General features: G+C 34.2%; 1 protein-coding gene across 2 annotated transcripts; it reads left to right on the top strand.

Annotated features, from left to right (window-relative positions):
- The first annotated feature begins 94 nt into the window (after positions 1-94).
- On the top strand, positions 95-25,803 carry LOC147404194 (uncharacterized). Of its 2 annotated transcripts, XM_086440051.1 has the most exons (10): positions 131-287; positions 894-2,744; positions 4,426-4,543; positions 4,623-4,708; positions 21,903-22,135; positions 23,964-24,050; positions 24,157-24,256; positions 24,358-24,556; positions 25,284-25,327; positions 25,429-25,803. In XM_086440051.1, exons 1-10 carry the CDS (start codon positions 249-251, stop codon positions 25,615-25,617), a joined length of 2,946 nt encoding a protein of 981 aa, XP_086296177.1. In that variant the 5' UTR covers positions 131-248; the 3' UTR covers positions 25,618-25,803. The 2 variants fall into 2 exon arrangements, with proteins under 2 accessions (XP_086296178.1, XP_086296177.1); XM_086440052.1 differs by lacking the exons at positions 23,964-24,050; positions 24,157-24,256; positions 24,358-24,556; positions 25,284-25,327; positions 25,429-25,803 and adding exons at positions 16,146-16,375; positions 17,086-17,167 and having other exon boundaries at positions 95-287; positions 21,903-22,044.
- The last annotated feature ends 1,604 nt before the right edge of the window (positions 25,804-27,407 follow it).

Below are 27,407 nucleotides of genomic sequence, written 5' to 3'. Positions count from 1 at the left end.
AATACCCACGAACCCTAAATAAAATTGATCGACAGGCGGAAACATTTAGACAGCAAGAATTTCTAATGTTCTATCCAATTAATAATCTTAAATTGAGGATAATGTTGATCTTTCGTGTCATAGATTGCTCCTATCATAACAATGATGTTGATGGTTGTATTATAATTATACCCTACTCTATAAGTATATTTTTTTTTGTAAGCTTCGCGCAGGAAATCAAACCCTTCCTTCTCTCCCTTTTTTCAAAAATGAACCAAAGGAAGCTTCTACTTGGTGAGAAGGTGGAGGTATGTAAAACATATAAAATAAACCCTAATTTCTTATATTTATGTGCATTTTACCATTTATTTTGTTCAGTTTTGTTTAAATATATTTATTGGAACAAGTTTTGATTTTTATGTATTTTTGTTTATTTCCATAAATCTATTGAAGTCGGTGAGTAGAGAGGTAAAGAGAGGTTTTTGTGTTGCTGGTGGGTTCTTGACAGTGGAAAATTTTACTCGCCTGTTTAATTTTTTTCTCTCTCTCTCCTTGAATGTCTCTGTGTCTGTCACCGTTTTTAACATTTTTCATGAATTTATTAGAAATCAATCTCTCCCCCTTCTCTCTCCAGGAAAAAAAAAGCCTTTCTTCATGATTCAGTTTATTTAAAACTTTTCTGTTTATTTTTCTATAAGTTTTATAAATTTTTTGATTCTCGTGCTTTTTGAAAATTTGTATTTTTTTTGGTGGGTATTTCTCAAAAATTCATTTCCCCCTATTTTGAATGATCTTTTCTTATGGGTATTTCTCAAAAGTCCACTTTTTTGTATAAATCTGATGAAACAACTATGCAAAGCTGATATTGAGTTGAACTAGTGCTTGTGGTGGTTTTTTTTTTTTTGTGTGTGTAGGTGAGGCAATTTGAAGAAGGTCTCCGAGGTTCGTGGCACCCTGGAGTAGTTGTTGCCACCTCAGACTTATGTCGGTCGATTGAGTACAACGAACTTCTAAATGAAACGGGTGAGTCAAAGCTTGTTGAGTCCATAGTGGTATCAAAGGCGGTCGAAGGCCTGTGTCGACGACGTCGTCGTGTCCCTGCAATCCACCGTGAACGTATTCGACCTCCTCCCCTCACTCCCCTGGCCTATCATTGCAAACCTCTGTTGACTTATGGCCTATGTGTTGATGCTTTTTATGAGGATGCATGGTGGGAAGGTGTGTTGTTTGACCACAATGGATACTCTGATAAGCGCTTGGTGTTTTTCCCCGACGAGGGTGATGAACGAGAGTTCAATGTGAGAGATTTGCGTGTTAGCCGGGAGTGGGATGAGTATTTGGGTGGTTGGAGAGATCGGGGCACCTGGATTTTGATGGAGCTGACCCAAGAACTTGAACAAAATGGGCCTTTGTCTATACTTGTCAAGAAATTGTGGTTTAATTTACGGGTTAATGTTGGCTTTGTGAAAATGATTTCAGAGTGGACATGTGGTGTTCGGAATTTGTGGAGTAGGTACCTTACAGAGGTTATTTTTGAGATTGCAGTTGAATCAAGTAAGCAAGTTCTTTGTCTTCCCTCTGGTGTCTCGAGAATTAAAGGGAAGAAATCAAATAATTCTCGGCCGATTGATGTTGGTTTGCATGGTCAGATCATTCAAACAGTCAAATCTAATGGCTTCCATCTTGGTAGATCTCTTCAGAGCAAAAAGAAAGCATCTCGTGTTCTTCCAAAGCAAAAGAAGCAGTTAAAATCTGTGGCATTGTGTAAACCTGAAGTTGATGGGTGTCATTTTTACAGTTTAAGAGGGAAAAAGGGGACATCTTTTGTTGTTGCTCATAAGGAAAGCAGTGATTCTGTTAAGAGCAGAAGGAATTCGAAGGAGTCACAGAAAACTGAAGTTAGTACTTGTTCACAAGCCTTGTTTGCTGGGGAAGGCAACTGTGACGACTCCCCACTTGGTTGCTTGGTTCGGAGTAATGGAAAGTTATCTCTCCCTCAACTCAGGAAAATCGATCAATCAGTCAAGGGAAAAATAAAATTAGAGAAGTCCAAACCCCAAAGAAATCACAAAGGCAAGGATAATGAGTTTTTGGTTTATAAGTCATCTGAAGACATTGAAATGAAAGGTGAGTTGGTTGGCTCTATTGATTGCTCAGGACAAGGTAAAGAAAAAGAATCTGGTGTTCCACCCAAAGAAAAGAAACATTCAGTTAAGAGAAAAATGCAGATGAAGAAATCAAAGCCCATTGCAAGTAACCAAGCTAAGGACAATGGGTTTCTGGTTGATAGCTCAAGAGGGAAAAAAGAAATGACGTCTGGCATTCTACGGGAGAAAAATAACCAATCAGTTACTGAAAAACAGTCTTTGGTGGCACCAAATCAAACTGGGCTGCGGAATAGAAATGCTTCACATTCTCTTACCGGACACAACAATCATTTAATTTTGGTAAAAAGGTCTTTGAGGAAATTGAAGCTGGGCATTGCAGGTGTGAAGTCACAGTCCAAAGGAGAGGAAAATGCATCTAATGTTCGGTTAAAACAAGATGATAAATTTCTTACCCACCATCGTCGGTCGATACCCTTTGCCAATTTTAACAAAAACTTCAACCTAAAAGATATGGTGTCCCGTCCTTGTAAGCGGCGGAGGAAATACAACGGTTGCCGACAAAGTGACACCATATGCATTGTTTGCCAATTTGGAGGACAGCTCATTCTTTGTGATTACTGCCCATTGTCATATCATTTGGGTTGCATTGATCTTAAGGTGCATTTTTCTTGTTCCTGTGTCAAAGTATATACCTGTTATAACATAAAATCTAGACTTAGGCAAGCAATGGATTTTATTTGAATATCTTTACTATTATAGTGAGAGAAGGATGAGTATTGTTGGTGCAAGTCCACGTTAATTATTATTATTATTATTTTTAAATTAGAAAAATGTCCTTTCATTACATTAAATGACACAACACATTATAAAGCTGGACTATCTATTTGCAATTTCTAGAACAATCTCATAGATTAGTAATAAAGACAATTGTAAGCTTACATATCATGTGCAAGCACCAGTTTAATTAATGCAAACTAGAAGGTAACATGTGCAAACAAACATGTATCAAAAGGGCTTATTTGTAATTTAAAATATTGACCCTTGATTATATTAAAGGTAAATATAAAAAAGAAGGGCCACTCAAATTTTGGTGTGGAACCACTTCTACTCCGCCTTCTCTCATTAAAATAGTAAGGAACATGGATATGGAATTTAAAAACAAATAAATAAATGTGGTCCTTCTGTTCCTTTCAAGAAAAAATGCCAAGACTACTTCAAAACTCTGACTCGTTATCCCATTAAGCAAGTGCTTGGCTACTTAGTCGAATTAGGTCATTCTTATGCCTAGTCGAATTATCTTACATTTCTGACTTTGGTAGTGGCAAGTCTGACTTGCCAAATTTTCCGATTATTGTTTCAATTGTTAACAAATGGGTGAAGTCTTCAGAGCAATTTCCTTTTCCACCCATTGTTTGAAAATCAGTACATAATGGCATCATTTATATTTTCTGCAAATATGGTAATGGAGTTATCCTAGTAGATATTACGATACGTAGGGTTAATGGAGAAATAGAATATTGTTGCTAACCCCAATATTTGGGATACGGTGTAGATGATGACGATGAATGTGATAATTAATTTCCAATAAATATTGTAAGGAATTAGTACTTTTTTATTTTATTTATTTTATGGTTTGGCGTTGTCAGAAGTAATTGAAGGGAGTTGACCTAAGGAATGAAAATAGTGGTTAAATATATCTTGGTTCCTTGGAGTTGTTCTGACAACTCTATTCCACTTTCTACTTCAATACCATAATATAATAATATATTGTTGTTGCCTTTGCTTATTTTCTTAATCATATATGAAGGAGGGATGTTGCTAATGCAATAATAATCTTCTCTTTATAATTAGGTAAAAAAATTGCTAAGTAAACCAGTCAATCATGTTCAACATAGCAATATTTTAGAAATTTACACTGTTAAGAACATGTCTTAGATGTACCTTCTTTTATTTATTTTTATTTTATCATCTATCGTTAAAAGTTTTTTCTTTAGTGCTGATGCGGTTCTAGATCTGTTGGTTATGAAAATATATGTGGTTGCTAACTCCTTTTCTAGGTCAAATCATGTGAAGTGCACCTAGAAATTTCCTTTAAATGGAATGATGAAACTTTTTTTCTTTTGGTATCATCTTGGAAGGGATTTTCTTTCTTTCTTTCCTTTATTTAAGTTGAAGTTGACGTCGTTCAGACATGAATCTCGAATTTGTAGTTTATGGAAGTATATGTGGTTGCTTATTAGTTCTCTAGTTTAAATAAGATGAAGAATGCCTATAAATGTTCTCAAAATGAGAGAGTTTATTTTCTTGTAACCTCTGCTTATTGTTTGAACAATTTTAGGATATTCCTGAAGGGAAATGGTTTTGTCCCTCTTGTCGTTGTGGCATATGCGGCTTAAGGGATTCCAACAGTGATTTCAGACCATTCACTTCTATTTGTTATCAGTGCTCGCGCCAATGTATGGTTTGTCCCTAAAAATTCTATTTTCATGCTGTCATTTTGATTTAGAAGATTCATGTTTTATTTTCATTTTGTAGATCACGTGGACTGTTTGGCTAAACGGGGAATGCTTTTGCCAGAAAGTTGTTCACCAAATAAGTTTTGCAGTGAAAAGTGTGTTGAGGTATCTTTTACTATTTTATATTGAGCTTTCGTATTGGACTTAATTAATGTATTTTGAGTAATTATGTTTGTTTGCAAATAAAAACTTAGATATTACAATGAATGGGATGAAGTAGCTAAAGGCATTAAGAGAATAGCGAAAGAGTTCCTTCAGGAGTTTGTTGGAAATAGTCACACATATGAGGAAACTTGGTGGTAGAGTGATGATGTTCAGAAGGTCAATAAAGAAAAAATGATTCATTATAGGTCTCAGTATATAATTGAAATAAAGAAAAATTATAAAAATATAAAAATGCAAAAAAAGTAAAGAAAGCGATAATGAAGCCAAGCCCAAGGAATATGATGATTGATGCAGGACGACGAGGGGAGATAAGAAAATGGAATATGATTTAGAAAAAGTAGGGGGTTTAGGGAATCTGGTTGGGGATTGAGTTAAGGATTTGGGCTAGGGTTTACGATTTGGGTTAGGATAAGATAATTAATTTTGGATTTTGGGCTAAAGTATGACCACAATTCCAATAAAAATGGTTAAAGGTTTGTAAGGTAAGGAAATGATTAAAGGTTAAGGTTTATAAGGTAATGATTAAAGGTTAAGAGAATGGAGAAATGATTGAGGCTTGAGGTTTGTAGGTTTCAAGAATCAAGGAAGGGAATTTAAGAATCAAGAAAGGGGTTTCAAGAACCAAAATTTAAGAATTCAAGATTTTTTGAAAAAAATCAAGAAAACAAACTTTATGAGTTGGGTTTTTGAAAGGATTAAAGGGTTCTTAATGGTTTCTTGATTTCTTACAAATAAAAAAAATGATAAGAATAAGATTAAAGAAAAGAAAAAAAATGATATTTACCTTGGAACATTACAATGATTTCCATGGCATCAACCATCTCGAATGCACCAACATTCAAAAGAAAACAAAAACTACTTGTTTATTCCATCCATTCTCCATAAATAAGTCCTAATACAATCTATAAATAAGGAAAATCAACCAAGAGTCCTAATAAGACTAAAATATCTAATTTTCATAACTTTCTCTTATAATTTTAAAACTCTAATAAACTTAAATAAAAGATAAACTAAAATTAGTAAACTATTCCTAAATATTATACTAAAACTATGGGCCAATAAAACATGAAAATAAGCCCCCAAAACATAAAACTAAAGTCCTAAAACAACTCAAAACTAAAAAAACAACTACTCTAAAATAATCTTGATGATAATTAAGTGAAAACCTAAATAATTACAAAATTTTCGTCGGAACCTTTGACTGTTGACTTGATTGTGTTCCGCATTAATGATCTATACAACAAATTTGGTACTAGAGAAGGTGAGAAAGATGTTTGCAAGTTGGTGTAAAATAGAAAATCCTAATCAAAATACTTAGATAATGTTAGTTGCATTAAAAAGCAAAGATGAAAGATTCTTGGTAAGAGATGAAGATATTGGGGAATGGATAAGAGATCATTTTCTAAATTATTAAGTGAGGACCACCAATGAGTCTTAGGGCTAGCAAGAGATACATGAGAGATCCAAGAGCGCACATACTAATGTAAAATTAGGGTTTTAGAAATGAAATCAACACTAACAAAGATAAAAACAAGTATAGATTATGACCAAATATTTTTTCAATAGAAGTTTGGAAGTACATGGGAAGTTTAGGATTGTCCAACCTAACTAAGCTATTTAATGGTATTTTAAAGACTAAAACGATGTTGAATGCTTATAAGTAAATATAAGTGAGACGTACAAAACTATTATCAATTATTGATGTATTAAACTTTTGAGGTGCACTATGAAACCATAAGAAAGAGTGATTGACCAAAGGTGAAGACGAGAAATGAATGTATTAGAGATCCAATTTGGTTTTATGCAAGGTAGATCAACCATCGAGGCAATCTATCTACAAAGACAAATGATAGAGAAGTATAGAGAACAATGGAAGAATATCTATATGATTTTTATTGTGCTTGAGAAAGCACATGAAAAAGTACGTAGAGAGTTTATTTGCTACGTATTGGAAAAGAAGTTCCAAATGGATATATTAACATAATTAGACATTTATGAGAGGGAGGTGACCAATGTGAGAGAAAATGGAGATGAGACAAATGTGTTCCCAATTACGCGTTGTTTATATTGGATATTGGCTTGAGTCCTTGTTTGTTCTAGTTATGGAGAAATTAACTGCTCATATTCAAGAGCATGTACCTTAGTGTATGTTGTTTGCTAATGATGTAGTATTAGATGATAAGACTAAAGAAAGCATACACAATTAGAATTATGGAAAGAGGTAGTGGAGCGTAAGGGCTTTAGAATAAGTAGAATCAAGATCGAATATGTGGAGTGTAAATTTAGAATTGACATCCATGAAGAGGAAAATCTTGTTAAAATTGATGGTTTAATGATTAAGCGTAGCAGAGATGAGGATGTTGAGATGGATGAGTGGAAAGACTAGGAAAGACAATATTATAATAAATGAACGCATTTGATGGATTGGGCCATAACCTAATGCAAATCTATTAAGATGGATTGGGCATGTTCTAGGAAGGTTGGTTACGATGCTAGTTAGAAGGAATATACAAGTTCAAGGCTCTAAAAGAGAAAAAGAAAGGCCCAAAAGTATGTGAATTGAGATAATGAAAGTAGATATGAACTCACTTGCAATAACATAAGATTTGACTTTTGAAGTTCCAACTTAGCTAAGTGGTAAGATGTGTGGAGTGTTGTTCCCACGTCCTAAATTCAAACCGCCTTGAATGACTTGCACTTTTAACCTTTTTCAACATTAAAGTACGAAAAAAATTTGTCTCAATATTTTTTTATCTTGCCATGACATTTAGTTTTTTCAACTTTGGTATGATGAGTTTTTTCACGTAGGAATGATTTCCATTATGTTCTTAAGCTCTTTTGACTTTCCTAGTCTAAGGGTGATGCCTTATCTGTTGGTATGTCTGGAGTTTGGACATTTTAATTGATATGCTTCTGTACTATAAATGATCATCACCAATCTCCCAATCTGCATTTTGAAATTTTTATCAGTTGCATTTTTGGTTAGAGAAACACCTTAAACACATTTTATTGGTAGATAATGTTTTTAGTTTTGTTATCAACCATAGCCAAGTTACTTGACTTGTGTTAAATTACCAATGAGTATGCAGTATGCTTGACAATCCTTGCTGAGCTGGAAACTTTTTATTACTAGTGCCTCAAAATATTGTTGGCTTTCTTCATTTGGATAACAAGTACAATACTCCGAAAAAACTAACTGCAGCTACAGAGCTTCCCTAGGTGACAAAAATAACACTTTAATCTATTAGTAGAATAGCTAAAATAACTATATAGGGGCACCAAAAAAGGTGATCTGAAAATGTTGGCAAAATGGTCTACATGAGTGATATATTAGTTGTGCATCTTGCAACACTCGATCTTTCATGAAGTGATTAAATTTGGATGCCCAATATGACTTGGAGTGGGTTATCTTTGTATGAGTATTGGTGGGTGGGTTACGGTTGTGGGATTTGTAACATACAAAATCTTAATCATGTAACCATTAGTTTATAATTCCTAATCGTGTTCTTCAATTTCCTGACTCACCTTCTCTCTCTTCTCTATGTTGGATTGGCTAGAGTTCTAGGGATTGATGGAGATCACTACGATTTAGAACCCTATAAGGTATGCGTGTGCGTCACTCTTCTATTATGGGGTGCCGATCCACTTAAATGGATGGAATAGATATCCTCTTTTAGTAAGATTCCTATCCATCAAAGTTTCCTACTAAAACCTAAAGAATATATTTCTAATTCTAATTACTTTGGGATTTATCATTTATTATTGACATCTTTAATATATAAAATCCTTATGCAAATTAAATACTAAAAACATGTAGATCAATTGGGTCACACGATTATTGGGTTATAACATTCTCCCACTTGGCCCATGAAATAGATTGTGTTAAAGTGAATTTTCTTTTGAAAAAGACTCAATTTAGGATTCTATAAATAAAACATTTTAATATGTGATTACGAATTTTGAAATCTTGTCAATAATTCCAATATTTAATTAGATACTATACTACCATATTTTGATTAGATACTACTAATGTGAGTCATGGAGGTTGTATGTCATCTATGCCATACTTTCTTCCATGTACCACAACATTAATACCCTTTCTAATATGGTCTTTAATGGTGCTCCTGTTATTTGTCTTGTCAAGACATTTCATGTATTACTAAATCCAAAACAGAATATGATCATAACATAAATGGAAACAAGAAATAAACAGAAACAAAATTTAATCTAGTACTAATGTTAATGCCAATTTCATAACCACTTCAAAACAACCTATTCCAAATACATAAGAGATTTGACTAAAAAACCCATTTTAATAACATGTTATTTGTAAGCTTTTGGTGCTAACCCCTTTGTCAATGGATCAGTTATCATTTGAGTGCTACTGATATTCTCAATTGACATTAACTGTTTCTGGACTCTTTCTAACCACCAAGTACTTGACCTGCATGTGTTTTGCACCGTTCGACTACTTTCCATTCTTAGAGAAGAATACAACTGCGATCATAGTCATCAAGTCGGAGTTTGGGAATAAGTTGACAAGGAAAAAAGTCGAAAAAAAGGGGTAAAAGATGGGGAAAAAATTGAAAGTGTTAAAATAATATATATATATTTATTTATTTGTACTAAGTGATGTTATCATTTATATCATCAAATCCTATTTTAAACTTAAGAATAAATGGTCTTTGAAAAAATCCTTTTAAAATAGCTTGCTCAACAAAAAGAAAAAATCACATTTTTTTTTGTATTTAAATCATGACTTTTTGAAAAAGTCGGGATTAAAACGCGATTTTTTGAAAAAGTCGCGATTTAAACACCAGCTTTTAAAATTGCGATTTAAACATGATTTTTTGAAAAAGTTGACGACTTTGGTGATTATGGTTGTGGTATTATCGCAATATATCTTTAATGATAGAGTCGACAATCACAAGTCCTGAGATAAAATTCCGCAACCACAAAGTGTGACTCGTGGCCTCAAAGCATGACACGAATTTAGCTTCCATAATGGATGAAGAAGTAATACTCTACTTCAATCTCCTCTACGAGATGACTCTACCTGCTAGTAGAAATACAAAACCTAATGTAGACTTTCTACTATCAGAGCATCTAACAAAATCTGAATCTGAATACCCGATCACTTTAAATGATTAGATCTCCTATAAGTAAACATATAGTCTTTCATCCCTTGTAGACATCTATAACCTTCTTTGCAGCTTTCCAATGGTCATTTCCTAGGTTACTCTGATATCTATCTAACATCCCAATTGCAAAATTAATATCCGGTCTGGTATAGGTTTAAGTGTATATCAAACTCTTAACACCTGAGGCGTATGAACTATCTTTCATTTACTCTCTTTCCAAATCATTCTGTGGATATTGTATCAAGTTGAACTTATCTCTTTTCTTGATAGGCGTGTCACCAATAGAATAAGACTGCATGTTATATCCTTTTAAAACTCGATTGATATATCTTTTTTGAGACAACATTAATAATCCTTGAAATCGATTCTTGAGGATTTTTATGCCTGACATATGTTGCCTCACCCATATCAACCATTTTAAAATTCTTAGTAAGATAATTTGTGATTTTATGCAGCAAACTAAGATCATTACTAGCTAACAGAATATCATCCATGTACAGGACCAACATAATAAACTTGCTCCCACTGACTTTAAGATATATGCACTGGTCAACAATGTTTTCCTTAAATCGAAAGGATGTAATGGTATCATTGAACTTTACATACCATTGCTTTGAAGTTTGTTTAAGTCCATAAATGGATTTCTTAAGTCTGCAGGTTAATTTTTTTTTTTCCTTTTTTATGAATCCTTCAGGTTGTTCCATGTAGATTTCTTCATCCAAACTCTAATTTAAGAAAGTCGTTTTCACCCCCATTTGGTGTAATTCCAAATCATAATGAGCCACCAATGTCATAATGATTTTGAATGAGTCTTTATTTGAAATTGGAGAGAGTCTCAGTGTAATTGACACTTTCCTTTTAAGTAAAACCTTTGGTCACAAGTCTGACTTTAAATCGTTCGACATTGCCTTTGGTCTTGAAGACCTATTTGCAATCGATTTTCTTACTTTTAGAAAGCAAGTGAACGAGATCCTAAACACAATTCTGGTCCATAGATTTGAACTCTTCTTTTATGATATCCATCTATTTAGAAGAATCATATTACTTTCCATTGCTTGTGAAAACATAACCGGATATTATTTATCCCAATATCATAATCAGATTTTTGTAGATACACCACGTAATATCTGAAATGACAGATCTTATTTTTCAAAGAGATTTTATCAAAACTACTGGTGGTGAATTTTTAATCATAATGGTTGACTCCTGATGGAATGGTAAACCAACTTGTTTCAATTGTTGTCTATTCTCCCAAGTTTGTTAATCATCCTGAGAATCAACAGTTTCTTGAAGATTAAGAGGTGGTAGGATATCCACTCTTATTTCCTCAAGAGCTGTTTTACGTGGTTTTACACTCCCACTGATCTCACCATTTTCTAAGAATCTAACATTTCCGATTTCAACTATTCTCGTACTATGGTTAGGGTAATAAAATTTGTACCCTTTAAACTTTTTTGGATAACTAATGAAATATCCAGAAATGGTTTGGGTATCCAATTTTCTTTCCTATGGATTGTAGATCCTTTCTTTTGCTGGACAACCCTAAACATGTAAATGTCTTAAACTAGGTTTCCTACCAGTCCATAACTCGAAAAGAGTTTTGAGAATTGTCTTACTAGGAGTTCTGTTTAAAATATATATAACGGTCTTTAATGCTTCTCCCCACAAGAATTCTGGAATTGTTGAGTAACTTAACATACTTCTAACCATATCTATAAGTGTATGATTACGCCTTTCAGTCACACCATTTTGCTGAGGCATGCCAGACATTATGTACTGTGCATTAATACCTATCTTTTCTAAGAGTTTAGCAAATGGATCAAGATTCTGATTTGATTCATTAAATCTACTATAATATTCATCTCCTCTATTTGACTTAACTATTTTAACTTTCCCATCTGTCTTTCTACCGTAGTTATAAATATCTAGAGGATATCCACAGCTGAGATTTCTCATGTATCAAATAGACATAATCGTACCTAGAGAGGTCATTTATAAAGGTGATGAAATATCTTTTTTCACTTAGACATACAGTGAGAAACGGTCCACAAATGTCAGTGGTATGATCTCAAGATGTTCTTTACTTTTTGTGGCTCATTTTTTGGTATGTTTGGTTTGCTTTCTTTTAATGCAATTCACGCATACTGAGAAATTTGTGAAGTCCATATTATTCAGAACTTTGTTCTTCTTCAATCTCTCTATCCTAGTTTTAGAGATGTGTCCCATCCGTTTTTGCCACAAGATGGAGAAATTTTCATTTATCAAGTTACATTTCAAATCGTTATTCAAATGCAAGGTAATTAAAGATTGGGTATAATCATAATTCAAATTAATTTGATATAAACCATAAAATAATATCCTAGATCCAACTAAAACTGAATGTAATTTTTTTTTAATTGTTCACATTTGAAAGAAATGGAATAACCTAAATTATTTTAATCTAGAAAAAAAGTCAAATTCCTAAGTATAATAGGAACATAAAAAGTGCCCTTCAGATCCATCTAATGACCGGTCTCCAATACCAAGGATAAGTTCCTACAACTAGCACTTGTACTCTAAGACGGTTTCCCATGAAGATGGATTTTTCACTTTGCATCGGCTTTCTGCTTGAAAGGAATCCTTGTATCGAATTTGTTATATGAGTTGTGGCTTTTGAATCAATCTACTAGGTAGAAGGAATTTCAAGTAGATTTGATTCATAACATACAAAAGAAAGAAACATATTTTCTTTTCGAACCAATTTCTGCGTTTTGTGTAGTCCTTTGTGTCCGGCTTTGTTACAAAAGTAGTGCTTGATACTATTGCTGTTTTTCCCTTCAGCCTGGTTCGCATTCTCAGGCCCTTTACTTTTCTCTGAGGAGTTCTTCTTCCATTTCTTTGACTTTCCTCACTTCTTTTTCACTCATTGAGTCATCATAAAAACAAACTGTTTCCCCTCCTATCTCAATCTCGTCTCCTTCTAAATACACATACTAGTCAGTTCGTTCACATTCCACTTATCTTTATTGGTGTTGTAGTGAATCTTGTAGGAATCGAACCGAGCTGAGAGAGAGTTGAGAATAAATTGTACTAGGAAGGAATCATCTATGCTCATTCCTAATGTCTAAGTTTCACAGTCTTGTCAGTCATATTAAGAATATGATTTTGAATTCTTCACGCTCCATTGTATTTCATAGTCGTCAACTCAGCCATTAAAGTGCCCGCAAGCGATTTATCAATGGATTTGAACTTTTCTTCCACACTTTTCAGATACTCCTGTGCACTGTCAATCGGAGGTAGGGATGTCTTGATGTTGTTACTGATCGTCATCCTCATAAACATCAAACTAAACCTATTCGACCTTTCCCTAGTGAAGGAAATTCTCTTGCTCTACCATACTGTCCTCAGTGAGGTCCGCAAGTTTCGCAGAAATAAGGGTTAGGTTATGTTCCTAAACACCCAAAGTGAATTGGATTTACATAATCTATTCAATCAATTTTGTTATCTTTGGGTATCCAATCTTAATTCTGTTAAATCCATATAGATTATATTACCTTACCTAGATTTCAATTAGTTAAATGAAATTCCCCTTTGGGCTAATCCCATTTATTTACTTGAGTTTGCAATTGTAAATATTATTGTTCCTTAATGTCACCCCGATGACCAAAATTAATGCAATTATATATTTTATAAATTTTACTAATTTAGACTACTTAGGCGGCTATAAAATTAATAGAATTTATGTATATCTAAATTGACCAATAATATTTACTCAACCTTTAGGTTACTTTCCAAAATGTTTTAACAATAATATTACACAAATTTTTTTTATAGTGTGAAGTTTCAATTATGGAAACTTAATGAGCAAGAAACATTACAATAATGACAATAAAGAAATTAACAATAATTGATAATCTTGCTATGTAATGATTCAAATAAAGTTATTGATAATTCCAAATATGAATTTCTAATATCCAAATTAAAACTGAAATTTGGAACTTTAATGGGTTTGGAAAACCTAAGCAAAACCGAAAAATCTAAAAGTTCATTGGTTTGGAAAACCCAAGCAAAAATGGAAAAATCTGGAAGTACATGGGTTTGGAAAAACCCAAGCAAAATCGAAAATCTAAAAGTACATAGATCCAAAATGATATCGAAATCTATGAGTATAAAACTCAAAACCAAAATTTGAAATCCATGAGTATAATACCCAAAACGATATTCTGAAATCTATAAGTACAATACCAAATCGAAAATTGTACTTTGTGGGTATGATATCACAACGAAAATTTGAAATCTATGAGTATGGTATCACAACGAAAATTTGAAATCTATGAGTATGGTATCAAAAATAAAAAATCTGAAATCTATGAGTGTGATATCAAAAAATCAAAAGTCTGTAATCTATGAGTATGATATCAAAAATCGAAAATCTGAAATCTATGACTATAATATCAAAACGAAATCGAAATATTTGAGTATGATTTCAGAAACCACCAAAAATCTGAAATCTATGACTATAATATCAAAATGAAAAATTGAAATCTGAGTATGATATCAAAAACTGAAAATCTGAAATCTATAACTATAAATTTAATAACCATAAGGTTTCTACAGGATTTCAAGAGGAATCTAGCGAATATGGCAACAATCATATGCATGGAGACTTTAATCCAAGATATAAAGATTCAAGAACCTGAGCTCTGATGCCCATGTTAGATTTATAAACATACAAAATCTTATTCATATAACCATTAGTCTATAATTCCCAGTTGTGTTCTTCAATTTCCAGACTCACCTTCTCTCTCCTCTCTATGTTGGATCGGTTAGAGTTTTAGTGATTGATGGAGATCACTACGATTCAGAACTCTATAAGGTATGCGTGTGGGTCTTTCTATTATGGGGGTGTTGGTCCACTTAAATAGATGGAAATAGAGGGCCTAAATATCGTCTTTTGGTAAGATTCCTATCCATTAAGGTTTCCTACTAAAACTTAAAGAGTATATTTCTAATTCTAATTACATTGGGATTTATCATTTATTATTGACATCTTTAATATATAGAATTCTTGTGCAAATTAAATACTAAAAACATGTAGGTCAATTGGGCCACATGATTATTGGGTTCTAACAAGGGCATGATTCAAAGTTTTGTTTTGTCTTGGAATCTCTTGGCCAAGTCTTCTTGGTTTCAAGGATGTCTAAAACAAGACATTGGGGATTTGTATCAGTTTGCCTCAACATTTTTCAATTTCCCTTGATAATATTGTCTAGGTTTGTTTCTTATCATCTTGGTCTAAAACTTTTGGTTTTTCAATTGACGAAGGTGTGCCTTGAGCTTGAGACTTTATACGATGGGTTAGGGTTCATGGGTAGTTCAAGATGATGATGCTTAATAATGAAGGGTGTAGCGATGCGGTTTGCACATCACCTAGTACCTGTTGCACTCCATAGAAAAATTGCCCACACTCCATTGTTATGATTGCACTTTAAAAACAAAAAGCTGTAAGGCTCTTTGTATTCTTTTGAAAATTAGGGAGGAAGCCTAGCAACAAAGCTTCATAAACTCTAGATTCAACTTTCAAATCTTCATGATTTACAAGTAAAGTAAAAATATGCAGGAGCTCCAGTTAATGATAAGTCTGGTATAAATTTTGCAAGAACTTGTGCCAATGATGAGTTCTTTATCTTCAATATTGGTGCTAAATTCTTTTTGGGGTGTAACAAGTAGGGATACGATGGAAATTTAAAAATTAAGTATTTTTTAATACTGGAGTGCAATCAATGCTAAGTGATGTGCAACTAATCAATCCCATAATAATATTGTCAATTAGCTCCTTGTTTTAGGGTCATTTTTAATCCATTGGTGGAGGCGTTTTATCAACGTGTCTCTCACATTTCTAATCTCTCTTTAAAGAAATAATTAATTCTCTTCTTTATAAGTTATCTAAACCCTAGGTAGAGAGAACATCATATTTTCGCTGAACAATCTTTCCCCCCTCCTCTCTTTGGTTTTGCAATTTTTCCTTTTGGAGTGTGAATTATAACGAGTTCGAAAGGGTCTTCTATTAGAATATTGAAATAGAAGGTCTGATCGTTGGATCTTGGGGGTTGATTGCGGAGAACCATTCACTGTTATCTCTATGATAGGTGAAGCGATAAACATCTTCGGGAAAACGAGCATAGCTCGAGCCTCGATCAACAAATAGTTGCAGCCTTTGAACTATTCTCTCTGTCTCTCTCTTCGTTTTTTTCCAGGTATCATCTATTCAAGGAGAATTAGATTCTGCTGTAGAAGAAAGACAAGGTAAATCAAAACTTATATATTTGTTTTTCTTTTTTCATTCTTGCTTATTGCTGAAATTGGAATTTCGGACAATAATTTCCAACATGCTCACCATTGCCAGGGAGAGAAGCTCCTCTCGAGTTTCGTTGCTTCTCTTAAGACTTATATGGGAGGACTTGGATTTCATGATCCATATGAGCCTGTATGTATGATAGATGTGGTATCCCCCAAAAAAATGTAGAACACAACCGTATTTTCAAATTTCTTGCTGGCTGTTAAATCAAGAGAAAAGTTGCTGAAATTTTCTTAAAAGAAAAAATTGTTATAAACTCATAATTTTTCTTTTAGGTTATGCATATGAACATCAACTATTGATGTTAGTAGATTATAGCTAACTTGAATTTAATGGATTATTCATTCACATAAAGTAGACATACTAAGTTATGAGTCATTTAACTCAACTTTTTCGACAAGTTGGCTCATTTAACTAAGTTATGAGTTATTTAACTCAGCTGTTTTGGCTGAGTTGACTCAGTTTTCGAATCAAACATAACCCACATTACTTGCAAACTTTCAGTTTTTGATCTTCAGACTTCTGATTTTGGTGTTTAGATAGTCGACCATTGATAATTTTTCAAGATCTATGTACTCGGCTTGATAGATAGAGTTTTTCGGAAATAATTTTTTGAGAAAATATCTTTTCCAACACTATAACATGTATTTCGAGGATTTTTAACATTTCCATTTTAGCTCCAATTCAAGTGTGCTTATAGTCTAAGCTATAATTTTTTCTGGTTATTCTGGGACTACTGGCGATGGCGGATTTCCTCAAAATCATTTTTATAAAAATTTAAGTATTTACAGTGTGAATAATACCATATTAATTCATCAGGATTTGTGATGATCTATCAGGGTCATTACAATACATTTGCCTTTCACTCTCCTACTTCTTCGTCATGGATTATCAATTCTGCTGCTACCAACCACATGACGGGTACGTCCTCTTTTTCAAACTATACCAATTTATTCAGGTTGATAAAATATTAAAGTTGCACTTGCAACTCTCTCTCTCTTCCATTGTTCGAAAATGAGATCTCCCTTGTCGCCCCCTATTATCTCTTTCCTCTGTTTTCCATGTCCCAAATCTCACTACAAATTTATTATCCAGTAGTTGTGTTACTAAATTTTTTGAATAGTAGTCACTTTTTACCCTACTCATTGTGAGTTACTGTAGCTTAAATCCTTGTTATCTCATTTGGGATTTGAGATCACAGGACCTATGAGTTTGGTTGCTGATAACAAGGTGGCAACAATCGACATTGTGCACAATCCATTTCAGTACGACCATACCAAGCAGACTTAAATCTTGCTAGTTTGTTCATTGATTAGAGTTGGCCCAACTTTATGGATAGATCCAAGAAAATCTTATTGGGGTTTTCAAATCTTCAAATAATAAGTGGTTGGTAGAAATTTTCTTTTCTCAAACGTTTGATGGTTTTAATGAAACTCCTAAATATCATGTTGTCGAGTATGTAGTTACACTCCCTTAGTGTGGACAGAGACTACAAGGTTGAACTACTGTTGAGATTGAACAAATTAAGTATGAACTAATCGAAGATTTTAACAGTTTCAAATTAAGTTTGGGAAGTTTCATTAGTTGCACCCATATCCCATGTTTGACTAGTAAGGGCTGCACAATCTAATGATGAAAGCTTTAAAGCATCACTAACTCAAAGCTCAGATCAAACAACCACTTATTTAAGCAACATAATTTTTCTTTCCATTGGATGTGGCTGTTTGATGAATAAAGAAGTGTTGCGGTGACTTTTAGCAAAAATGTTGCTGTGGAGATTTCCAACCCTCTTGCATTGTTTCTCTTTTAAGATAATGGTTATATATATAATTCATCTGAAATGTGTAGTTTGTCTTATTAATATCGAAATACCATTGCTTTTATATGTGCTATCTGTAGCAACTGATCTAGGGTTTTAGAGAAGATAGAGAGCAAGAGTAGAGAAGAAATTCTGGAAAAAATCAAATTGATTATTACTCCTTGTGTATTGTTTATATACTTACACAAATAAATAGTAAAAGACAGAAAAATACATAAACATGAAAAGACTAAAATAGACATAGACTGAAATAAATAATTAAACTAAACTAAATTAACTACTGTTAACACTCCCCCTCAAGTTGGGGCAAAGATATCACACATGCCGAGCTTGCCCATAAGACTATCAAAATTTTCGTGACTCAAGGCTTTAGTTAGGACGTCCGCTAACTGTTGTGTGGTAGGAACGAAGATGGTGTAGATGTCACCAGAAGTGACTTTCTCCTGGATGTAATGATGGTCGACCTCAATGTGCTTGGTGCGATCATGTTGAACTGGATTAGAAGCGATGTTAATGGTTGCCTTGTTATCGCAGTACAACTGAAAGGGAATAGAAGGTTAACAACCAAGTTTATGTAATAATAGCCGCAAACAAAGTAACTCACATATGCTAAGAGCCATGGCTCTGAACTCAGTTTCAACACTGGGGCGGGTGACTACTGACTATTTCTTACTGTGCCAAGTTGCTAAATTTCTACTCACCATCGTACAATACCTATAAGTCAAACGATGATTAGTAATAGAGCCTGCCCAATCAGCATCGATCCATGCTTCAACACGCATGTGACCATGGGAGTGAAATAGTAAGTCTTTCCCCGGACACCCTTTCAAGTATCAAAGGATGCGTAGGGCAATATCAAGATGGGATAATAGAGGAGGTTGGAAGTTCAAGATGTTGGAGGGAGTACAATTGATAATGTAACATGCAGTAAGAACTGCTTGAGACCAGAAATATGTATCAACACTCATCCCAATCAACAAAGCTCTTCTTAACTCCAACAAATGACGATTTTTCCTTTCGGCAATACCATTTTGTTGGGGTGTAGAAGCATAAGAAGTTTGTTGTTCTATACCTTGAGTAGCACAATTTTTTTTAACCCTCCATAGGTATACTGTCCTCCCTTATTTGAATGAAGGATTTTGATATTTACTGCTAATTGCATTAGAACCATAGCATAAAAATCTTGGAATATGGAATAGACATCATCTTTTTTTTTTTCATTAAGTACACCCACATACATCTACTATAGTCATCGACAAATGTAACAAAATAACGAAACCCAATAAAGAAGGAACGGGGGATGGACTCCAAATATTAGAATGCACAAGAGAAAATGAAGAACTCATTTTATTTAAACTTGTTGCATAAGAAGAACGACAATGTTTGGACAATTGACAAACTTTACACTGTAATTTTGACGACATAAACTGAAACAAAGAAGGAAATAGATGCTGTAAATACTGAAAAGAAGCATGACTCAAACGAATATGCCACCGCATTATTCGAGCTTTATTGACTACCCTATTACTACTACTCTGAGAAGTAGGAGCATATGGAATGTGTTGAGACATTGAGAAGGTACAAGTCATTTGCTTCACGACCACTGCCAACCACCCTCTTCATTGCCAAATCCTGAAAGACACAATGAGAAGAAAAAAGATAACACTGCAATTCAGATTTTTTGTAATACTATTAATAGATACAAGATTAGTTACGAGATTAGGAACATATAAAATATTAGACAAAGGAAAGCTGTGAGAGACTGTGATGATTCCTTTACCGGCTATGGATGATAAGGAACCATCTGCTATGTGGACCTTATTCTTGCCTGAATATGGGTTATATGATTGAAAGAAAGACAACATACTTGTCATGTTATTTGAAGCTCTTGAATCAAGAATCTAGGAGTTGGGGTGAGATGAGGAAACATGATGAGCAATAGTAAGAGTATTTGTGTGAGTAAAGGAAGAGGTGGTAGTGGAACCATCAAAAAAGCCCTCAAGCGAGTAATATCCTCCGTAGAGAATGATGCATGTACTGTTGGAGAGGGTGTCTTAGAACTTGGAGTATCATCTTGCATGCCAGCATTAGAAGCATGATGAGCAGAAGAAGATCAGCCCTTAGGCTGAAATGACTCAGGACAACCTATCAAGTCCCAACACTTCGCTCAAATATGTTCAAATTTGCCATAGTGATCACACTTCGGCCTCTTTCTGCTATTGGGTGTCCGAGTGAGTTTATCAAACTTCTTCACTCTTGAAGCTTGTTCGTCTCCCCGTCTACTAGTTGCCATGACTGATCTATCACTCATAGAAATATCCAGATGTCCCATAGCCACACATTGACTCTCCTCACTTTAAACATTAGAGTACAAGATGTTCAAAGGAGGTAGGAGATCCCTGTTCAAAATCTAAACTTTAACCATCTCAAACTTGAGATTCAGATCGGCGAGGAACTGGAAGGTACGACGGGTCTCAACACGTTGTTGAACTAAGCACAATTTTTAGAGCTTTCCCAATTGAAGGGTAAGTAGTAATTAAGCTCTTCCCACATGTTGTGCAATCCAGAAAAGTAGCTTGACAATGTCTTCTCCCTTTGTTTGAGGCGTGATATATTTTGTTCAAATTGAAAGATTCTCGCACTATTTTGAGCTTGAGAGTAAGTTTGAGTCATCGAATCCCAAATTTGTGTGCGGTCTTCAAGAAGAGATATCCTCAACTAATATGGGATTGCGTTGAGTACAACAACCATGACATAACCAAGGCATTCTTAGCTTCTCATTGGTCGTGCTTAGGATCTGAGATATTAGGTTGTTTCTCCTTCCCATTCAAATAGCATGCCTTCCGTCTTCCATGGATGGCTAGTTTCACAAACAGAGCCTACTCCAGGTAATTCGTGCCATCGAGTTTGACTGTGGTGATCTGGAGGTTTGGATTTGCATCTCTAACTTGCGAGGATCTAAACCTGTTATTGGTAGACTGTCATGAAGTTACTTCTGACATGACTTCGGAGAGTCCAGATCATAGTAAAAATTACTCGGAAACACTACCAAAGTACTTAGAACCTAATAGAGGACCTATTGTCGCATTCCAGATGAAAGAAGGGGCCTAGATGGCTGGAGGCAACCTTAGGAAACTGGAGACAACACCAAAGGTAACTCTAAGAACTTGCGGCAGCCCCTAGGTGGCTGTGGGGACTTGTGGCAGCACCTGTGATGACTGTTGTGGCTCGGCTGCACCTAGGGAGTATTTGGGGCTCTCTTCGATTTTCTTGGTCGTCACCAATGCTCTGATACTATGTAGAAATTGATCTAGGGTTTTAGAAAAGATAGAGAGAAGGAGAAGAGAAGAAATTCTTGAAAAAATCAGATTGATTATTTCTCCTTGTGTATTGTTTATATACTTACATAAATAAATAGGAAAAGAGAGAAAAAGAAAATAAACATGAAAAGACTAAAATAGACATAGACTAAAATAAAATAATTATACCAAACTAAACTAACTATTGTTACCACTATCTTGTTCTTCCTAACATTCTAAGAGCTATGTACACCATGTTTGATTGCTCATACCATAAATTTGTTGGATATAATTCTAGCATTTTATATTACTAATTTAATTCAAAATGGGTGTTGTATCTGTGCTGAATACTTTAATTAATCATTTAAAACACTGTATTTGTGCGTTGTTAGAGACATTTTCTATAGCTAACTTCCAATTCTCTCTTTGGATTCAACTCGATGTTTTTTTTGGTCTTATGGGAGCAATACTATGTACTTGTTTTAAGCCTAGGTTTCGTTTCAATAGTGTTGTTGACAAAATAGATAATGCTCTCCAGATATTTCAACGGCTTCACCAACTTCTTGGGAAATCAAATCCAACATGTGTTGAGGGCTTATCTTGGACTATCATGAGATCGCGGAGGAATTATTGTCAACTTCACGATATGACAAAGCCTGACAGATATAATGAGTTATCTCATGCCCTCAAAATCATGCACGAGTGTTTCGAACCTGTCATTGAGCCTCATACGAAAAGAGATCTTGTTTTAGATGTTCTTTTCAATAGAATGTAAGACTCTTCGTTTTTGGCATTATTTATATATTCATTTTCTGTTGTTTTTTCTTTGAAAGATATAAATGTATTATAAATAAAGATGGCCGTGGTGACAATTGATGTTCCAAAGTTAACTTCTGAATTACAAATTACATTCCATCTGAAAGGAAAATCTTCAAAGTAGACACCCTCAAACTTCTCTAAAATCTTACACCAAGAAACCAAAAATAAATAAATAAATAAATAAAAATAATATTTTTATTGTCGATTTTATCTTGTAATGAAATTGACTTTTTTTGCATTATGTAAGCATGTCCCTATCTGTCTTTCTTAACATGGTGATATGTAGCAGTTTTTATTTAGAAAAAACATGATTTTTTTGGTCCATATCTGCGTCTGGTATTTATTAACAGAAATATTTTTTTTAATTGGTTTAATATCTCATTTCTTTTTATAATCATCATATTGATTTGTTAGTTGCATTTTTTTATATGTTGAACATAGTCGTGACTTTTTATTTGATACTAAGAACAATATCATAATTCAGGTGCCTATTTTAGTGGTCCTTTGACATAATCGAATATATTAGTGCACTATGTATTGAGTTTCTAGGATGGTATAATCTTGATTTGTGTAAAAGAAAAAAAAAGAGTTTCAGAAGCCATGAGTTGTTTTGTTATGTGGCAAAAGCTTGGATGATGGTTCCTTCTCATTTGGGCTTGAAAATGGATATGGTGATTTAATTTAGGAAGGATCCTCAGTTACCTTTTTTACGTTGGGATAAACAATCAGCAATACTGCAAGTTTCAAAAGTTCTTATATCGCTTGCAGGAAGGATCTGTCAATTACCTTAAAATTCATCATTAGTAGAATGAGTTATGATTGGTTAATTATCTATATATTACATTATTGTGATGTACTCAAATTGTGTTAGAATGTTCATATAAGCAGACATAGAATTGTTCTTTGTCTAATTTGTTGGATAGATTAAAATTTTATTCATTAAAAAATTAAATAAACTATAATTGTGAATGTAGTACTTAATCCTTTGTTCATTTAATCAAGTATTTTTATATTATGGTGCATATAGTTAATATGACATTATTATTCTCATGTCCATTTAGAGAATAGTTATTTATTTATTTTTGGCTTCCAGGTTCTTAGATACCTATGCCTACATGTAGCATAACACCACTGAAATTTATTTCCACGCTTATGGCTGTTTATGGTAGTTTTTTGACTTTATGTGTGTGTTTTCATGTTTGTATCATTTCCTTAAATTTCAATGAAAATTTCCTTAAAATTTCCCCATTTTCATGAAATTGTATTAATTTCCACGGTGCTTGAAATATTTCAATTTCCAGGTTGATTGAAATCGAAACTCAATATCTTATGTTGGTGAGAAACCATCAATAATAAAACAATCAAACATGAACACATGAGATACTGTAGGTGATGTGTTCCCCAAACATCACCATGTTGTAACTTATAAATCAAATGAAGCAAATGATTTAGAATCACTTGAAAGAAAAGATTACTTTCTACTTCTGCTGGAAACAGGAAATGTTTATTTATTCAATATCTAGCCAAATTGAAACATGGAATTGATTTTCTTTTTTTCAAAGTGAATGTCATTAAATATATGTTGCCAGAAATGCCAAATGTAAAATTTCCAGAGTTGTGCTTATCACTAGTCGTTCACAAGTATACCCTTCATGTTCTTAGTTTGCAGATCTTGATTATAATTGAAAGAACTATACTTTGGATCCATAGTACTACATGTAAATAATATGTATAAAAGTTTCCTCAGCTTTCGCTGAACTCTTTCTTCCATCTTCTGCAGGTCCAAATTGAAACGGTTGGATTTCCATGGATTCTATACCGTGGTTTTACGAAAGGGAGATGAATATATATCTGTGGCGGCAGTGAGGTAACTATGTCAGATTCACTCTATCACTTCCTCATTACTAATTTCTATATGAATTTTCTTTTATATTTGTGATCATCCTTCGTACGATTTTATATTCAATTCTCAGGATTCTTGGACAAAGGGTCGTGGAGATGCCTCTAGTTGCTACCTGTTTCAAATACCGCCGACAGGGTATGTGCCGACTTCTTGTGAATGAGTTAGAGAAGGTAAGTTTTCTTTATTCATTCATTCTTCAGTCATGTAATGTGTTCAATATTACACTATTTGAGGCCAATCTAATCTAATTATATTTCTTACTCAAATTCAGATGCTATCTCAAATGGGTATAGAAAGATTTGTGTTGCCGGCCATTCCTATGCTAAAGGAAACATGGAAGATGTCTTTTGAGTTCTCAGAGATGCCACTTCAGGAAAGATTACAACTCCTGGGGTATCCCTTTTTGGGCTTTCAAGGCACTATTATGTTCCATAAATTTCTTGCAAAATCAACAAGAGCGAAATCAAGGGGTATGTGTGAACTTAACTACTAGCAATCTTTAATGCTATTGATGGGGCTGATATCGATCTCTCTCCCACTCAATATAAATCCAACAAGGACTTTTCTAGCCACAACCCACGGTTGAGGATCTCTACCAACATGACCGTTAGGATTTGAGGAAAAACACAAATTTCCTCAAAGAATTAGTTCCAATTTTTTAGGAATTAATATATTTTTCCTAGGGATACATTTTTCTTGGGAATCCCTACATCCCAACAGTCATGTTGATGGAGAGTGTCAATCCACGGGTTGAGGAAAGCATTTCCCATCCAACAAAGACACCAATATCACCTTGATGATGATGATGTGGAAAGTTAAGCCTGTATCTCTTGGGATCATAACACCCCACCAGAATCTATTGCTGACATCTGCGGTGGCTCACTCTATTCTGACTTTCACTCTTGGCACCCTTGTATTTTTACTTGAGGCCAATATGACCCTTTCCCTGGGCCACCCCTTCTGTTGACGTCCAACGTGGTCCACTTTATTGTTTTTTTGTTTTGTTGTGGTAACCCATCTTTTTTATCCCCAATGTTGCGACTTCCGAGACACATACCCGAGACGTGTTTCTCTATTGATAGCATTTGACATGAACCTAACCAATAACCCAAAGCACATCAGTGATAATGGTGTCGAAAGTTAAGATCTCATCTTTTGTGGTCATAACACCCTCTTGCTCTATTTTACTTTGGTCAGGAATAACCGATAAACCAGAAGAGATGGTTTCTGAAATTTCTCAGGTATTTTTCTTTATATGTATTGAAATGATGCTCCATGTAGATTGAAACCCCAGATTAGCATAATGTACATGTTGATTTGATTTTACTTTTCTCCGCTCCAGGACATGCAGGTGGCTAATTCCGAACGTAGGTTTTGTGGCTTGATTTACAAGCGCAACAGAGGTAAAAAGAGTATCGGGGAAATGAACATGATAAAGAGTTGCAATGGAAGTAAAGATGCATACGAGTACATCTACAAACGGAGAAGAATACAAGCCAACAACGATTCAATTGTGATCGATAATGAATGATCTTACTTATACTAACAAGGAATTGTGTTTAGAGGTTGAATATGAGTAAATCTGACTAGGTGAAGGCATAGGAAGGCTAGAATCTGTTCTTTTGTTCATAGGATAGGATCTGACCCAACACTAATTTTACATGTAAAGTGGACTATGGATCTTGAATTTAAATCTATCAATTTTAATTTGTTTGAATTTCCCGAATTAATTATTTAATTGAGCAATATTATATACATTCGTTAATTGCCAGAGTTGCTTTTTGATCAATATTATGGTTAATTTTTTTTAACTACCACTCTGATCTCTTTCCCCTCACCACCTACCTACCCACAAACACTCACACAGTCTCTCTCTCTCACTCCCTGTATAAAGTTACTCATAAAATTACAACGTTTTTGTCTTATATTGGGCAAAAAGGTTTGGAATGGGCTAATGTTTTATGAGGATGATCTCTATGGTGAGGGAATCATCTTTGTAAAAATCAGCCCATTCCAAAACTTCTAACTCCATTAAAAGTGATTTACAAAAAATGAAAGGTTAAAATTTCAACTTGTAAACATGGGGTTAAAATTTTCAAAATGGGCTGATTTTTGGCAAGGATGATCTCTTCACCATAGAGATCATCCTCACAAAAAATCAGCCTATTCCGAACCTTTTTACCCATATAAGACAAAACATGTTATAGCTTTATGTGTATACGGATCTTGATCCATATATATATATATATAGGGTCCCGTTCGGCACCCTAAGTTTTACCACACACTTTAACAAATGCGTTTTGTCTTACATGGGTTAGAAGTTTCGGAATGAGCTGATTTTTGGTGAGGATGATCTCTATGGTGAGGAGATCATCCTCACCAAAAATCAGCTCATTCCAAAACTTCTAACCCCATCAAAATTGATTTACAAAAAATGGACGGTCCACGATTTTTCAACGTGTAAACATGGGGCTAAACATTTCGGAATGGGCTGATTTTTGGGGAGGATGATCTTCTAATCATAGAGATCATCCTCACCAAATATCAGCCCATTCCAAAACTTCTAACCCATGTAGGACAAAAAACGTTTGTTAAAGTGTGTGGTAAAACTTAGGGTGCTGAACATTTCCCATATATATATATAGGGTCCCGTTCGCCACCCTTAGTTTTACCACACACTTTAACAAACGCGTTTTGTCTTACATGGGTTAGAAGTTTCGGAATGAGCTGATTTTTGGTGAGGATGATCTCTATGGTGAGGAGATCATCCTCACCAAAAATCAGCTCATTCCAAAACTTCTAACCCCATCAAAATTGATTTACAAAAAATGGACGGTCCACGATTTTTCAACGTGTAAACATGGGGCTAAACATTTCGGAATGGGCTGATTTTGGGGGAGGATGATCTTCTAATCATAGAGATCATCCTCACCAAAAATCAGCTCATTCCAAAACTTCTAACCCATGTAGGACAAAAAACGTTTGTTAAAGTGTGGTAAAACTTAGGGTGCTGAACATTTCCCATATATATATATATGGGAAATGTTCAGCACCCTAAGTTTTACCACACACTTTAACAAACGTTTTTTGTCCTACATGGGTTAGAAGTTTTGGAATGAGCTGATATTTGGTGAGGATGACCCAAAATCAGCCCATTCCGAAATGTTTAGCCCCATGTTTACACGTTGAAAAATTGTGGACCGTCCATTTTTTGTAAATCAATTTTGATGGGGTTAGAAGTTTTGGAATGAGCTGATTTTTGGTGAGGATGATCTCCTCACCATAGAGATCATCCTCACCAAAAATCAGCTCATTCCGAAA

Source organism: Akebia trifoliata, chromosome 4, assembly GCF_017979445.1.
Source record: "Akebia trifoliata isolate Shusen 1 chromosome 4, ASM1797944v1, whole genome shotgun sequence".
NCBI lineage: Eukaryota > Viridiplantae > Streptophyta > Magnoliopsida > Ranunculales > Lardizabalaceae > Akebia > Akebia trifoliata.
Note: the sequence above shows the minus strand (reverse complement) of the source record. Positions and strands in the feature narration are given on the sequence as shown.

Excerpts from the sequence above, each read along its gene's own strand:
- LOC147404194 (XM_086440051.1), top strand. The coding sequence starts at position 249 with ATGAACCAAAGGAAGCTTCTACTTGGTGAGAAGGTGGAG. Across the intron at positions 22,136-23,963 it reads GATGTTCTTTTCAATAGAAT|GTCCAAATTGAAACGGTTGG; the intron begins GTAAGACTCTTC and ends CATCTTCTGCAG. Across the intron at positions 24,051-24,156 it reads ATATCTGTGGCGGCAGTGAG|GATTCTTGGACAAAGGGTCG; the intron begins GTAACTATGTCA and ends TTCAATTCTCAG.